Source organism: Eschrichtius robustus, chromosome 1 (genome assembly GCF_028021215.1).
Source record: "Eschrichtius robustus isolate mEscRob2 chromosome 1, mEscRob2.pri, whole genome shotgun sequence".
Classification (NCBI taxonomy): Eukaryota; Metazoa; Chordata; class Mammalia; order Artiodactyla; family Eschrichtiidae; genus Eschrichtius; species Eschrichtius robustus.
Window position 1 is genome coordinate 90246643 of NC_090824.1, and position 16011 is coordinate 90262653.

General features: G+C 35.7%; 1 protein-coding gene across 2 annotated transcripts in view; it reads right to left on the minus strand.

Annotated features, from left to right (window-relative positions):
- The window catches only part of UBR1 (ubiquitin protein ligase E3 component n-recognin 1), a 145313-nt gene that overhangs the window by 75307 nt on the left and 53995 nt on the right, over positions 1 to 16011 (minus strand). For both annotated transcript variants that reach the window (XM_068550281.1, XM_068550278.1), the window contains exons 6-13: positions 10057 to 10195; positions 9035 to 9097; positions 8669 to 8792; positions 8245 to 8352; positions 7516 to 7604; positions 5840 to 5938; positions 4753 to 4910; positions 264 to 363 (exon numbers count right to left, since the gene is read on the minus strand). In XM_068550281.1, coding sequence (XP_068406382.1) covers positions 264 to 363; positions 4753 to 4910; positions 5840 to 5938; positions 7516 to 7604; positions 8245 to 8352; positions 8669 to 8792; positions 9035 to 9097; positions 10057 to 10195 — 880 coding nt within the window. The remainder of the gene's footprint in view (positions 1 to 263; positions 364 to 4752; positions 4911 to 5839; positions 5939 to 7515; positions 7605 to 8244; positions 8353 to 8668; positions 8793 to 9034; positions 9098 to 10056; positions 10196 to 16011) is intronic.

Here is a 16011-nt window from a genome sequence, read left to right on the forward strand (position 1 = left end):
TGCATGAAAGTGCTTACTACAGTTATCACATGGTAAGCATCAATAAACATTAACAGTAACAACTGCAGTTAACTAAGCTATTCAGAAAGATCTATTAAAGCAGAATCAGTGAGGCAGTGTTTAAATTTTACTTCTATTTTGCTAGATTTATCCTTCCTCAAATAAAAACCATAATTTGCTCAAAACAAAACAAAACATGAAAGATTGGGGTTAAATTTTTTTTAGTAAATTTATCTTATTGATGTACAGAAGAACTATCATACCTGCATACAGGTAAGAATCTTCAAAAAAGATCTAAAGCCTTCAAGGAACTGCATTCTTAATCTTTCCGTCCATACTGCGGGCTTGCTGATCAGGATATACCTATCATTTCAAGAGACAAAGAAACATTTCACTTTCCTATTTTGGGATAATTTTAAGGTTCTCAGGGCTATAGATAATGTTGATTCATCAAAATTATGAATTCTAATTTCTTGCAATTCTAGGCAGTGCTAGAATTACACCAGCAAAATGTGAATGCTCTACCTATGAGAGGCAGATGTCAAAGCTAAGCCTGACTTCTCCACTCAAAAGTTAGTCTGATTAAGTGAACCTAGCCTGTCACAGCTGTACAACCACAGTACAAATTTTCTAGAACTGTTCATACCCTTCACCCAAAGGACCAGCTGAAATCCCTTCAGCCTCAAAATGCATGTCAAAACTACATGTGCATGATGTATGTTGTCTGTGCAAACTATTTCAGAATATTTTGTAAGTTATAAAATATTTTTGTGCATTAAAATGACACACTTTTTCCCCTAAAGCATGCAGTCATGAGAATTATAGTAGTTTGGCCTGAGGATTCAATACCTTTGTTGTTGCTGCTCAGTATGTAATGACTAAAGATTTGTACAACTTTGTGTGACTATTCTGCACTGGTTCCCAGAGCCATTCATTCCTGCTACCTGATTTCAGTACCATAGATATACTACTGCTGGTGGGTCAGGAAATTTGGAACAGACTTCCTACCTCCAGGCTTTCTTCGCCCAGAACCCAGAAGAAGGATATAAGCACCTATGTCATCGTGGCTTACATATCAGAATGTATTTGTTTCATAAGATAAACAGACCCATTTTAGCCTATAATTTACAAGACCAATACTTCTTTTGGCTGTAAAGACAATGGCTGTTTTCATATCCAGTGGGAACATGGTTTATCACGAAATAACTTCTCAGGAAGGAATCATTAACAATTATTAAAAATTATTTTGCACTCAGTCAACCCAAATCAATTCCTATTACACACCAGGTATCAGGAACATAAACATGAACCAGACACCCTACCCTTGAGGTTCAAAGTGCAGATGGGAAAACAGATATGTATCTGGACACTGTAATCCAATGTTAAGCTCCCAAAAAAAGGGCACAAAGGAAGTAATGCTGAACATAAAAGACAAGGCAAAAAGATGGAGGAAAAATTAGTTTTATTCGTAAAGATAGTAAGGATTGTGGTTTAATTTTCCCTTTTTTAAATAGCCATTAATATGTTGAAAGTTAAAATACAATCATCAGGACTTTATCAAAGAAATAACTTTGAAATATACTAATTACATTCTAAATCTTTCTTTTAAAGTAAAAAAGACTAAAGTTTAAACTCTACCACAATGAACAAATGGCATCAAAGTTTGGCTGTTTTCTAGAGCGCTACTACTCAAAAGGTTGGTTCACAAACCAGAAGCATCAGGATCAACTGAATCTTTAGAAATGCAGAATCTACTGAGTAATAATCTGCATTTAACAAGCTCCCATAATGATTCACATTCATCTTAATATTTGAGAAGCATTGATCTAGAGAAGAAAATTTACATTTCTAGTTTCACGTAGTTCATGCCTGACCCCTGTAGGAGACCTAGGAAGTAAAGAAGATGTAAGAGATAGGAAGAAAGGAAAGAGTAAGGAAGGGAAGGAAAAGAAAAGCAGTCTGCAGATAAAAATAGGTGGTAAAAAAAAAAAAAAATAGGTGGTAAAAGCAGTAGAAGGAAAGGGTGGGACAGAGTAGGAGAGGAAGAGGGTGACTTGCATTGAGAATATGCTATACTTTTCAGAAAAAGGAAGGAACAGGTTAGACTAATACAAGGATAATATTCACTTAACAGAACCAAGGTTCAACTGCATCTCTTTTCTAAGTTTCATTTCCATAATATCCCAACAGATACCTTCCACAGAGTGAGCGACAAATGAAACTAAATTAATACAGGTGTATTTATTTAGAATGAGAGAGGTAATAATCCCTTCCTTCTACTACACAGACCTCAGAGTACTGTGTTCATTTCCTGGCATATACCTTAAGTGGTATACAGTCAACTAAAACAGGTTCAGTAGCGAAGGACAATAACGTAGAAGGAATTTTAAATATGAAATGGGTATATTTAAAGAAAATGATGCAACTTAACATAAAAAAGAGTTGTCAGATATGCCTGCCGTCTTCAAATACTTCAAGTTAAATGAGCACTGAGTTGTTCTGAATGGACAAAGGGTGAGCTAGAGCCACATAATGAAAGCTACAAAAAGACACAGTTCAATATAAAATAAACTTTCTAAAAGTTGGAAGGGGCTACTCAAGGGTTAGAATGCACTGCTTTGAGAGAATGAAAATTTCCTGAGGCAGGCTGAACAGAGCTTCTGCTAGGACCAATAAACTTATTTCATGCTGAGGTACAGTCAGATAAGTAGTATATAAAGTGAGACTATGAAGAGCTACAAATTCTGGAAGAATCTGTACTTTATTCTAGAAACAGTTAAAAGGCATTAAGTATTTGTGGTTATTTCTAACTGATTTAAAAGCAGGGCTTCAGGAAGAAGTGGTGAATGAATAAGTATATGGGGAAATAATAAGAATGACTACAAAATTTCTACAATGAGAGACTGAGAAATGGGGCTCAGTAATTATTTGTTAAATGAAGGGTATATCTGATTGGTGTTTTAGGCCAGGTTTCAGAGAAGGCTTTGTTGTTGTTTATGTAGTCTGTGAAGCTACGTAATGTAGTGAAAGGAACATGAGTATTACAGATAAATAGCGTTAGGCTCAAATCCAAATTCTGCCACTTACTAGCTTTGTGACCTTAGGCAAATAATTATAATCTACAAATAAAGATATCACCTACCTTATGAGAATGTTGCAAGAATAAAATGAAGTAAAATAAGTAAAGCTTCTTAGCACATAGCAGTTACTAATAAATAACACAGGACCCTTGTGAGAGTGAATTACACGAGAAGTCTAGCACAATATCTGCTAATCAGGTCCTCAAAAGACATTAATTTTCCCTTCTCCTTGTCATTAGAGATATCTCTACTTATGTAAGGATGTAGGAGAGAAGTTGTGAGCATCAGAAGAGGGGGAAAACTTTAAAATTACCTTCCCAACCAGGGACCCTAAAGTTTTACCATAGGGGTAAGTATCCAGGGATGTGTTAACTCTAAATTATTTACCACAGAGAATAATTATAGTCAGAGATCCACAAAATAAAGTATGACAAAACAATGATGTGATTATGCTCTTCTCTGGATAGAAAAATAACTCTGTTATAAGAATACTTCAGAGTAATGAGAACCACAGAAAGAGATTTTTCCTATACAGTAGACCAAAGGAATGATAAATACACTGATTTAACACTAAACTTTAAGTACTGCCATTTGGAGTTTTTGTATATTTTTTGTTTGTTTGTTTTGCATAATGTAAATTATGCATAATTTGTGAATCACACTGGCTAAATGGTAATTCACTACTGAACTCATCACCATCTCAACTTGTACTGAAGATATGATAACATAACGATTTACTGAACTTTAAAGAATTACATGTCATAATCATATTTAGAAATTGCAGAATTTGAAAGGGTCTGGAAACATTTTTCTCAGTAATATCAAGGATCCAATGCATAGTTCCAGAAATCCGTCAAATGTATTTTTCTAACTAGACTAAACTGTTTCTAGGTTGGTTTAGAAACTTGTTTCCAGCTCTCTATACTTTACATGGTCACTAGAAGAAGTGGACAAAATTAGAATGATTTTATTCACATAGGGACTAGAATAAGTAATCATATATATCTTAGAGCTCTTTTTTTAATAGCGAACTAAATGAAACATATTTTGTCTTAATATATTCTTAAAATAACTGTTTAAGTTTATGATTTATTGAATACTTTATACAGCATAATCCTTATAGTAATCACCATCTATTTCTAAAAAAATTAGAAATTTATTTCCTTTTAGGTCCAATGATCCCAAATGTGATCTATCATATGATTCCAACTTTAGTTTAAAAGGAAACTCCATTCTCTTCAGGGAGAAAAACTTAAGAAACCCCTGATGAATACTTGGTCATATGTATGAAAAAGGGAGTTAAAAAAATTCACATCAACAAGATCATCTGAAACTAAGCACAAAGAGACTATGCAAGAGGGGCAGAACCAAAATACATGAGTGGAAGTGAGTGGAAGGCATGGTGACTATCATGGAGATTCATTTGGTGACCCCAAGAGACCCTAAGTTCCTGTGAGAGGCCCTTCCTCAGTACCTTCTTTACTGATCTGATTTTAACTCTATAAGAAGCCTTCACTTAAAACATTTATTGACATCACAGTAATAGTTCTCTGTACTTGCCATCATTATAAAGATTCCAAGATAACCAAAAGGATCAGATGTTTATTAATAGGACAGAATAAACACAACTGTGTTTAACAGGTACCCTCACCTTTTTACTCGAACAACTTACTTTAGATCACATATTACTGCATATACTCTTCCCAATTTGTCCTGGCTATAACCCTGGAAGTTGAATTTATTGTTCCTATCCAAGTATTCAGGCAAAACTTCCAGCAGAGTTTCAGTGATGACAGAGATAACATTTTGCTCTTCAATAAGATGTCGAGCCTGCAGAACGTATGAAGAATATTGTCTTTAGTATTAACTCATTATAGTATGGACTTTATTTATTTATTCATTTGGTTGGTAAGTCATTCTGAATAAATGTTTGTTGAGCATCAAACACACTCCTCAGTCTCACAGGATAGCAATTTCTGAGAAATTATTTTCTAAAAGTAAAAATTCCCTACTCCTCAGCAACTAGAAAACACCTGTCTGAACACCCCAAGCCCACTACACAGGTTATTTACATGAATGTTTACCACTGTTAATCACACAGTGAGCAAAGTACAACAAACAGATATATTTCAGGCTTCTGTCATATATATTTTCTATTCTGACATCTCCCCCTTACTAGCAATCCAATTTCTCTTCCCCATTCTTTTCTCTGGCCTTTGAAAAGAGAAAGTAGGAACTTTCCAGAAGAAACAGGAAAAGTAGTAGTATAAAAAGGAAGCAGAATCCTCCACCCTCCTCCTCCCAAGCCTATGCAGCTCCATCTCATGCAAATGCTCAACAGTTATACTCTCCTCCTGCTTTGTTTTATCTTACTCTATTCCCCCACCCCTAACAACAACAATAAAAAAAAAAAAACCTAAAGAACAAAAGAATAGCAAAAAAAAAATTTTTTTGGTATTAAAAAGGCACTGTTCGTAAGTTACTCTAGACACTGAGAAACCATCCCTAGGTTTCACCTGCAGGAATGAGCACTTTCGGACCAAGGTAGTGCCATCACTCCCACTCCACAAATTACCTAGCCCTTGGGTATCATTAAAGCATTTTCACATGCAGATACCACTGAAGCATTATTCAATTTTCCACGTGTAATTAGACCAACATAGTGACTCAGAAATTGTTTTAATTCAACACTAATTAAAATTCTTAAATAATAAAATAAATATTACTTAGAAAGATTGCCAAGACTAATCAATACATACCAAAGTAGGAACAGTAAACATCTGAACTGAGAGTGCAGTTATAGAGATACTTCTGTCATGATCATCACTGATATAGTCTTTCTGTAGCTGCTTATAATACTGGAAGATAAAACAATAAGTGGAGAAGCAATTATAAATAAGTACTGAAAACTTTTAAAATCCCAATTTTAACAGCTGCTACATTTGTTCCTATGTATAAGATGGCAAGTATTATAACTCCTATTTATTAAGGGGAGATACTATGGTCAACAAAAATTTACTAGAAAGAGAATAACAAAAGACTGAATATGAATTCAGCTACCCAACCTAGCATAGTTGGATAGTGAGAACTATTTAAAAAAAACACAACAAACATACACACACACACACACACACACACACACACACACACACACACAGGTAAAAATCACAGAGGACTGCAAAGGTGCAGTATATACTTTCTCCAAACAGAATCTGGGGCAATCTTTAGCAGATTTTACCCCAATGGAATAGGGCAGGGACTATATTGAAAGTATTTAAAGGCTGATATGACCCAGAAAACCAACCATCAGATTCAATCCAGCCTTAAACAGAATGGATGCTGGCTGTACATAACTTCTTATACACACTGGTGCACACCAACTGAAAATCAATCCTGATATCTTGGGAGAACAAAAATAATAATACATCCAGTCATGCATCAAGCATCTATTATACGTAAGCACAGTGTTAGATCCTTGACCTACATATTTAATTTCAACCATTAGGATTCATACAAAGTTTAAGAGGTAACCATGGTATACAGAAAAATATCATATAAGGAGGGAGAACTGCTGTTGTATAAGGAAAAAACTTCATTTCAGATCACAGATATGGTCCAAAATTCTATCTCTAATGAGTTTTAGAAGAATAGAGTTGATAATTTGAGTTGTCATCACCTTTAAAGAAACCAAATGTCTTAGTTGCTTTTAACAATCTACTTATAAAATCCAGGAAGTGCAGGTATCTTATCCCACAGTATCATTTGCCTATGACAATCATTATTTCACTCTCTGCTTCCAATTCCATCCTGGGTCTACCTCTGTCCTAAGTTTTACAGAATTTCCTGCCTCTCAAAATCAGAGTAAACTAACAAGTATTTACTGGATACCTCTGTATGAGGCAAAGCAGAAGGTTAAAGAAGTACATGTTCTAACTAGTCTAACTTGAGAGAGAGAGACAAAAAATATAACAATATAAGGGATATACAATAGATCAATAAAACAATATTAAAAAGCTGTAAGATTTATCTTTATATTCTAGCCTCAAATAGTTAAGTATAACTCTTGCCCATCAAATATCTGCCTCCTTTTAGCATGTATATCTGTTCCTTTTCCCTGCTATGCCTTTCAACTAGTCACTGCTCTTGTTATAATTTTACTAACAGACAAATGATTAGAAAAGATAAATGTATTCACGAATGTGATAACCTCCTATTGCTTTTTCCAGGCAAACAATAGGTCATTTTCCACCTATCTCCTCTCTCAGACTACTGTTTCCATACTACCAAACGTGAAAATAAATGAACTTTTTGACAGAGAAATGAACTATAAAATTAAATTCTTGCTTCATAATTATCCCCTTTGTTTCCATTATTTCACTTACAAAAAAGGTTTTCTATTTCTATTTGTTGATATCTATTTATAAAGAGCAATTACCTTCACAAATTCCATAGCAAAGAATTTTTTGTATTCCATCTCCATAAAAAAACTGCTGAAGATCAATTCGTGAAGGATCTTACGGGCACCTATACATCATTTTTTGGGGAAGTGGGAGGAGTATCACCAAGGCAAAAAAAAATTCCAGCTATTAGTAGTGGCAGAATATTATAAAAATATTTCACATGCTAATAGACCTCAAGGACTCAAATGTTAGTGGCATTTATTGAATTAATATTTAATAGCTAGAATTTAAAATACATACATGTAATGCCTTTCCCCTCTTTTTCTGTACCCCTCTCACTCCTGTACCTTACTTCATCCTACTTCTCCCACCTTTCTCCATTCCTTTTCATTCTGTTTCACTAAAGACTACTCTTACTCTGTACCTTCCCTTCTCCATCCCCTTTAATCTTTCTCTCACCTTTTACTTTTGGTTCTTCATTTAAATTTTAAAAATGAAAATTAACATAGCTTTTATAATGGCACTACTACATGAATGCATACATACTCTTTTTACTGGTTCTGACTAAATGAAAAGGCACTATAATTAAAAGGCAGTATCTCTGGGTTTTAATACAGAATACATATTGATTGGTTAACCTCACCTTCAACGTATAATATCTTATCAAGTTCACTGATTTAATAAACACAAGAGATTAAACTCCACTTTAAGGTCATAATATTCCTCTGCTTCATGGCAAGAAGCACAAGTAAAGATCTACCTACCTTTATAAAGCTTTGCATCCCAAAGCATTAACCTGCTTATGAGACAGGGATTCTCAGAGCCAGGTTCTTCTCTAAGGCATGCTTGGCAAAAGATCTGCCTGAAGTCACCTACAAACAAAAAAAGTCATGTAATTTTTATTCTTAAAGTATTTTCTCCAAAAAGTACATTTCCTATAATAACATATGAAAAAACTAACAGTGATCGCCCCACACTTGATGTCAAGAATTATTCTGTCAATATCAGAGAATCAAGAGCCAATGAAACATTATTCACAGCATCTGAAATGCAATCCTGAAAATAAGCAAAATGTATAAAAAACAAACAAAAACCATTTTATTTTATATTCAATGACATTTTAAAATTTGTGGCTATTTAAAAAGACAATAGTTTATGAAAAATAAGAAAAATAGGCTATATGCTTACTTGAATAGCTCATAATTTTATTCATCCAGGACCCCAGACGCAAAGCAAATTTCTGATGAGCCATAACCTCAGAGTGTAATACTTCTACGTGAAGTGGATGTTGAGAGACGTTTTCTGAATGACTCTAGAAATGAAAGGAATATTAAAAACAAACTAGTTTTAAAATTTTTGTTTTAACTAAGTAATCTACTCTTCAAAAAAAGAAATCATATAACTGTTGCAGTTCCAAATCTCGGGGTCTAAATGCTCCAATCTTATCTTTACTTAGGATGTCAAACCACTTCAACAATATAATTGTTTTACTTGTGCTCTTGTAATGTGCATTCCTCTTAAAATTCTCTTTTTGACTCTAATTCAGAAAATTACCTTTATATCTTCCTTTGCTTCCTGGCAAGCAGCAAAAGCACCTGCTTTAACAGCCCGACGGCCCTAATTATAGACAAACATGAGAATTAGGTAGTAGATTGACAATCCAAATCAATAAGTAATATAAAGCCCAAAGACCCAATAAGCTCTTAATTATCAATCATTTGTTGACTGCCTAAAAGTCCTAAGATTGACAATACCTAGAAGATAAACATAAATGTTTAGCAGCTTTATGTAGCTTCAGAACTTTCAATACCACTAGTGGAGAGTTTCTATACTTTAGGATTCTAGATTTCCTGCTTGGCAAGAATGTCAATTATTTACTTATTGTAGTATATTCTATTTCTATCAGATAATAATAAGTTAGGTTTACTAAACTCCTATTATATGTCTTAGATAGTTTTCATGAGTAAACTTAAAATTCTTCATCATGTGTTCCATAACACACTTGTGGTCCACTAGTGGGTTAGAGGTATGGCCAGGATATTGATTCCTCAAGCCCTAGAATCACAATGCTAATTACTAGTGCCATGATGTTTCTTCCACCATCTTACACTCCTCTTGAGGGTAGGGATTAGGTTAATGTTCCTTCTGCATACCCGAAGAACACATTTTGCTTTGGATGGGTGTTAAATAAAAGCTGAGCCATGCTATCAATATTATTCTAAAAATAGTTTTAATAGATGATGTTAACTAACCAACTTCTCATAATTCATGCATTTATTCATTCATTCAATAATTATAGAAACAGACTGAGGTTGAGTTGACATTCTTAACTACTCCTTGCCAAGTATATTCAGTAACTTTCTAATTATTTAGAACAAAAGAGGAAAATTAGTCATCTTAAACTGTTATACACACACAGAAAAGCCAAGTTTCAACCAATTTACTTAGGCTATGAAGAATAAATGAAGAGGATGGTTGTACCTAACAATACTAAGGCACTTGGCAAGGGCCAGTCAACACCCAATTTCCAGGAAGCTGATGAAGACAGAATAATACTTCAAATGACACTCACGAACCTCTTTGTCTATGGCAGTGGTGTGCAACTGCGCCTCTGCGAGCTCACAGTCAAGAGCTCTTTGTAGACTGTATATGACATGGTCATATGAATGGTGTTCATCATTGAAAAGGACACAGTAGTAGCTATCATTTTTCTCTCTGTTTAAAAAAAAAAGATATATATTCAGACACTGCAACAAATAAACAAAGGAAAACACGAAACACAGGCTAAAATAATATATGCCATTGATGAAGCAGCACCATGTAGTTTCCTATGTATGGGAAAGTACCTCTGTAATACTAGTATAGGAGGTGATTTTAAGTGGTACGGTGCCATAAAATTTAAAAACCCTGATAAAAGTATTACCTTTTCCATGTTTGTTCCCCAATTTTTCTAACTTTCAGAATTAAAATATTATTCTCAGTAAGTGGCAGTATGTCTTTAACACCATTCTTAACTCTTGCTAATCTCCCACTTTGACAAAAGGAGACAGGCCTCAGGCTCAGAACCTTCAAGCAGGCAATGATAGACAGATTTTATTAACATTTGGTTTTTATTTAACTTACTTTTGTTTTTACCTTCTATTTATTTTAAGTGATAGTGGTTTTATAGCACATTTAAGTTTTTTTAAAAAAGGTATATAGATTTAAAGTGCCAGAACTACCATTTGACTGAGAGGCCTTAGACAAATCACTTAAGCATTTAATATTGCTGAGATGACAGTATCTTTTCCACCTCTAAGAAGAGTATAATATCTACATTTGAGAGTGGTGTGAGGATCTTATAAAATACGTGAAAATGGCTGTCATGGGCTACACAAATGTCAGAAGTTATTATCAGTTTTAAACAGTTTATAATAACCTTTCACTAAATACTCAATTGGTCCTCATAACTCTAAGAGGCAGCTTTTCTCAGGCCTCTGATACCTTAGGAAATAGAGGCTCAAAAAGACTTCTCTATGGTCCCAAAGCCAATAAGCAGTGAGAATTAGAACTCAGATCTGTGAATTTGAAGTCCAGTGCCGTCTACATACATGACCACACTCAAGCAACCCACCCTTTTTACACAGGCATATTGCTAGTATTATGTTTACCAACACAAAGTTTCTTAAAGCATTTAACTGATGGAATCAACATATCTGAAATTAAAACCTTTGTGGACACAATCTCTGATGACCTTTATTTTTCCAAACAGTTTATGGCCCAGCAAAAGCCATAACAATACATTTAATGTTTTTAAAAATTGAAATTCTTAATTCTCTCTCCTAGGAGAATACAAATAAACCCAGTAAACTAAAAAAACTGTATTTAGGTTTGTGAAACTCCTAATATTACTCAGGTAGAAAAATTCCTACAAGCCCCAAACTGTATTTCATATCAGGTCTAGAATTCTCTTTTGCATTTGTAAATTAAGAGCAAATATTACTGTCACTAAAAGACTTATGGTTGTTAGAAATTGCTAGGTTTTAGCTAAAAAAAACTGTTAAGGGAATTCCCTTGTGGCGCAGTGGTTAAGAATCCGCCTGCCAATGCAGGTGACACGGGTTCGAGCCCTGGTCCGGGAAGATCCCACGTGCCGCAGAGCAACTAAGCCCGTGTGCCACAACTACTGAGCCTGTGCTCTAGAACCCACGAGCCACAACTACAGAGCCCGCAAGCTACAACTACTGAAGCCCATGCGTCTAGAGTCCATGCTCCGCAACAAAGACAAGCCACCGCAATGAGAAGCCCACGCACTGCAACGAAGAGCAGCCCCCGTGCACCTCAACGAAGAGCAGCCCCTGCTCGCCGCAACTAGAGAAAGCCCGCAGGCAGCAACCAAGACCCAATGCAGACAAAAATAAATAATACATAAATTTTTTAAAAAACAACTGTTAAATCCCTACACCTGAAATAGTCCTAGATCCCAAAGCACAGGGCAAAGGGCTATCTCCTTATTCCTACCATCAAATATTTAAAAAAAAATTTTTTTTTATATTAATTAATTAACTTATTTTTGGCTGCGTTGGGTCTTTGGTGCGGTGTGCAGGCTTCTCGTCACGTTGGCTTCTCTTGTTGCGGAGCACGGGCTCTAGGTGCATGGGCGTCAGTAGTTGTGGCACATGGGCTCAGTAGTTGTGACTCGTGGCATCTAAAGTGCAGGCTCAGTAGTTGTGGCACGGGCTTACATGCTCCATGGCATGTGGGATATTCCTGGACCAGGGCTTGAACTCATGTCCTCTGCATTGGCAGGCGGATTGTTAACCACTGCGCCACCAGGGAACCCCCATCAAAATTTTTTCTTTTCTTTTTCTTTTTTTTTCTTATTTTTCTTTTCATTTTCTTTTTAAATTTAATTTTGTTTATTTTTTTATACAGGAGGTTCTTATTAGTCATCCATTTTATACACATCAGTGTATACATGTCAATCCCAATCTCCCAATTCATGACACCCCCACACCCACCCCCCCGCTGCTTTCCCCCCTTGGTGTCCATACATTTCTTCTCTACATCTGTGTCTCTATTTTTGCCCTGCAAACCGGTTCATCTCTACCATTTTTCTAGGTTCCACATGTATGTGTTAATATACAATATTTGTTTTTCTCTTTCTAACTTACTTCACTCTGTATGACAGTCTCTTGATTCATCCACATCTCTACAAATGACCCAATTTCATTCCTTTTTATGGCTGAGTAATATTCCATTGCATATAACTACCACATCTTCTTTATCCATTTGTCTGTTGATGGGCATTTAGGTTGCTTCCATAACCTGGCTATTGTAAATAGTGCTGCAATGAACATTGGGGCGCATGTGTCTTTTTGAATTATGGTTTTCCCAGGGTACATGCCCAGTAGTGGGATTGCTGGGTCATATGGTAATTCTATTTTTAGTTTTTTAAGGAACCTCCATACTGTTCTCCATAGTGGCTGTATCAATTTACATTCCCACCAACAATGCAAGAGGGTCCCCTTTTCTCCACACCCTCTCCAGCATTTGTTGTTTGTAGATTTTCTGATGATGCCCATTCTAACTGGTGTGAGGTGATACTTCATTGTAGTTTTGATTTGCATTTCTCTAACAATTAGTGATGTTGAGCAGCTTTTCATGTGCTTCTTGGCCATCTGTATGTCTTCTATGGAGAAATGTCTATTTAGGTCTTCTGCCCATTTTTGGATTGGGTTGTTTGTTTCTTTAATATTGAGCTGCATGAGCTGTTTATATATTTTGGAGATTAATCCTTTGTCCGCTGATTCGTTTGCAAATATTTTCTCCCATTCTGAGGGTTGTCTTTTTATCTTGTTTGTAGTTTCCTTTGCTTTGCAAAAGCTTTTAAGTTTCATTAGGTCCCATTTGTTTATTGCTGTTTTTATTTCCATTACTCTAGGAGGTGGATCAAAAAAGATCTTGCTGTGATTTATATCAAGAGTATTCTTCCTATGTTTTCCTCTAAGAGGTTTATAGTGTCCGGTCTTACATTTAGGTCTCTAATCCATTTTGAGTTTATTTTTGTGTATGGTGTTAGGGAGTGTTCTAATTTCATTCTTTTACATGTAGCTGTCCAGTGTTCCCAGCACCAATTATTGAAGAGACTGTCTTTTCTCCATTGTATATCCTTGCCTCCTTTGTCATAGACTAGTTGACCATAGGTGCGTGGGTTTATCTCTGGGCTTTCTATCCTGTTCCATTGATCTATATTTCTGTTTTTGTGCCAGTACCATATTGTCTTGATTACTGTAGCTTTGTAGTCTAGTCTGAAGTCAAGGAGTCTGATTCCTCCAGCTCTGTTTTTTCCCCTCAAGACTGCTTTGGCTATTCAGGGTCTTTTGTGTCTCCATACAAATTTTAAGGTTTTTTGTTCTAGTTCTGTAAAAGATGCCATTGGTAATTTGATAGGGATTGCATTGAACCTGTAGATTGCTCTGGGGAGTATACTCATTTTCACAGTATTGATTCTTCCAATCCAAGAACATGGAATATCTCTCCATCTGTTGGTATCATCTTCAATTTCTTTCATCAGTGTCTTATAGTTTTCTGCACACAGGTCTTTTGTCTCCCTAGGTAGGTTGATTCCTAGGTATTTTATTCTTTTTGTTGCAATGGTAAATGTGAATGTTTCCTTAATTTCTCTTTCAGATTTTTCATCATCTGAAGGAATGATGAAAAATCACTGTATAGGATGATGTGTATGGGAATACGAAAGATTTCTGTGCGTTAATTTTGTATCCTGCAACTTTACCAAATACACTAATTAGCTCTAATAGTTTTCTGGTGGCGTCTTTAGGATTCTCTATGTGTAGTATCATGTCATCTGCAAACAGTGACAGTTTTACTTCTTCTTTTCCAATTTGTATTCGTTTTACTTCTTTTTCTTCTCTGATTGCCATGGCTAGGACCTCCAAAACTATGTTGAATAATAGTGGTGAGAGTGGACATCCTTGTCTCGTTCCTGATCTTAGAGGAAATGCTATTAGTTTTTCACCATTGAGAATGATGTTTGCTGTGGGTTTGTCATATATGGCCTTTATTATGTTGAGGTAGGTTCCCTCTATGCCCACTTTCTGGAGAGTTTTTTTTTTTTTTTTCATAAATTTATTTATTTATTTTTTTGGCTGTGTTGGGTCTTCGTTTCTGTGCGAGGGCTTTCTCCAGTTGCGGCGAGCGGGGGCCACTCTTCATCGCGGTGCGCAGGCCTCTCACTATCGTGGCCTCTCTTGTTGCGGAGCACAGGCTCCCGACGCGCAGGCTCAGTAGTTGTGGCGCACAGGCTTAGTTGCTCCGCGGCATGTGGGATCCTCCCAGGCCAGGGCTTGAACCCATGTCCCCTGCATTGGCAGGCAGATTCCCAACCACTGAGCCACCAGGGAAGCCCCCTGGAGAGTTTTTATCATAAATGGGTGTTGAACTTTGTCAAAAGCTTTTTCTGCATCTATTGAGATGATCATATGGTTTTTATACTTCAATTTGTTAATATGGTGTACCACATTGACTGATTTGCGTATATTGAAGAATCCTTGCATCCCTGGGATAAATCTCACTTGATCATGGTGTATGATCCTTTTAATGTGTTGTTGGATTCTGTTTGCTAGTATTTTGTTGAGGATTTTTGCATCTATATTCATTAGTGATATTGGTCTCTAATTTTCTTTTTGTGTAGTATCTTTGTCTGGTTTTGGTATCAGGGTGATGGTTGCCTCATAGAATGAGTTTTGGAGTGTTCCTTCCTCTGCAATTTTTTGGAAGAGTTTGAGAAGGATGGGTGTTAGCTCTTCTCTAAATGTTTGACAGAATTCACCTGTGAAGCCATCTGGTCCTGGACTTTTGTTTGTTGGAAGATTTGTAATCACAGTTTCAATTTCATTACTTGTGATTTTCTGCTCATATTTTCTATTTCTTCCTGGTTCAGTCTTGGAAGGTTATACCTTTCTAAGAATTTGTCCACTTCTTCCAGGTTGTCCATTTTATTGGCATATAGTTGTTTGTAGTAATCTCTTATAATCCTTTGTATTTCTGCAGTGTCAGTTGTGATTTCTCCTTTTTCATTTCTAATTTTATTGATTTGAGTCCTCTCCCTCTTTTTCTTGATGAGTCTGGTTAATGGTTTATCAATTTTGTTTATCTTCTCAGAGAACCAGCTTTTAGTTCTATTGATCTTTGCTATTGTTTTCTTTGTTTCTATTTCATTTATTTCTGCTCTGATCTTTATGATTTCTTTCCTTCTGCTAGCTTTGGGTTTTGTTTGTTCTTCTTTCTCTAGTTCCTTTAGGTGTAATGTTAGATTGTTACTTGTTTCTTGAGGTAGGCTTGTATAGCTATAAACTTCCCTCTTAGAACTGCTTTTGCTGCATCCCATAGGTTTTGGATTGTCGTGTTTTCACTGTCATTTGTCTCTAGGTATTTTTTGATTTCCTCTTTGATTTCTTCAGTGAACTCCTGGTTATTTAGTAATGTACAGCTTAGCCTCCATGTGTTTGTGCTTTTTACGTTTTTTCCCC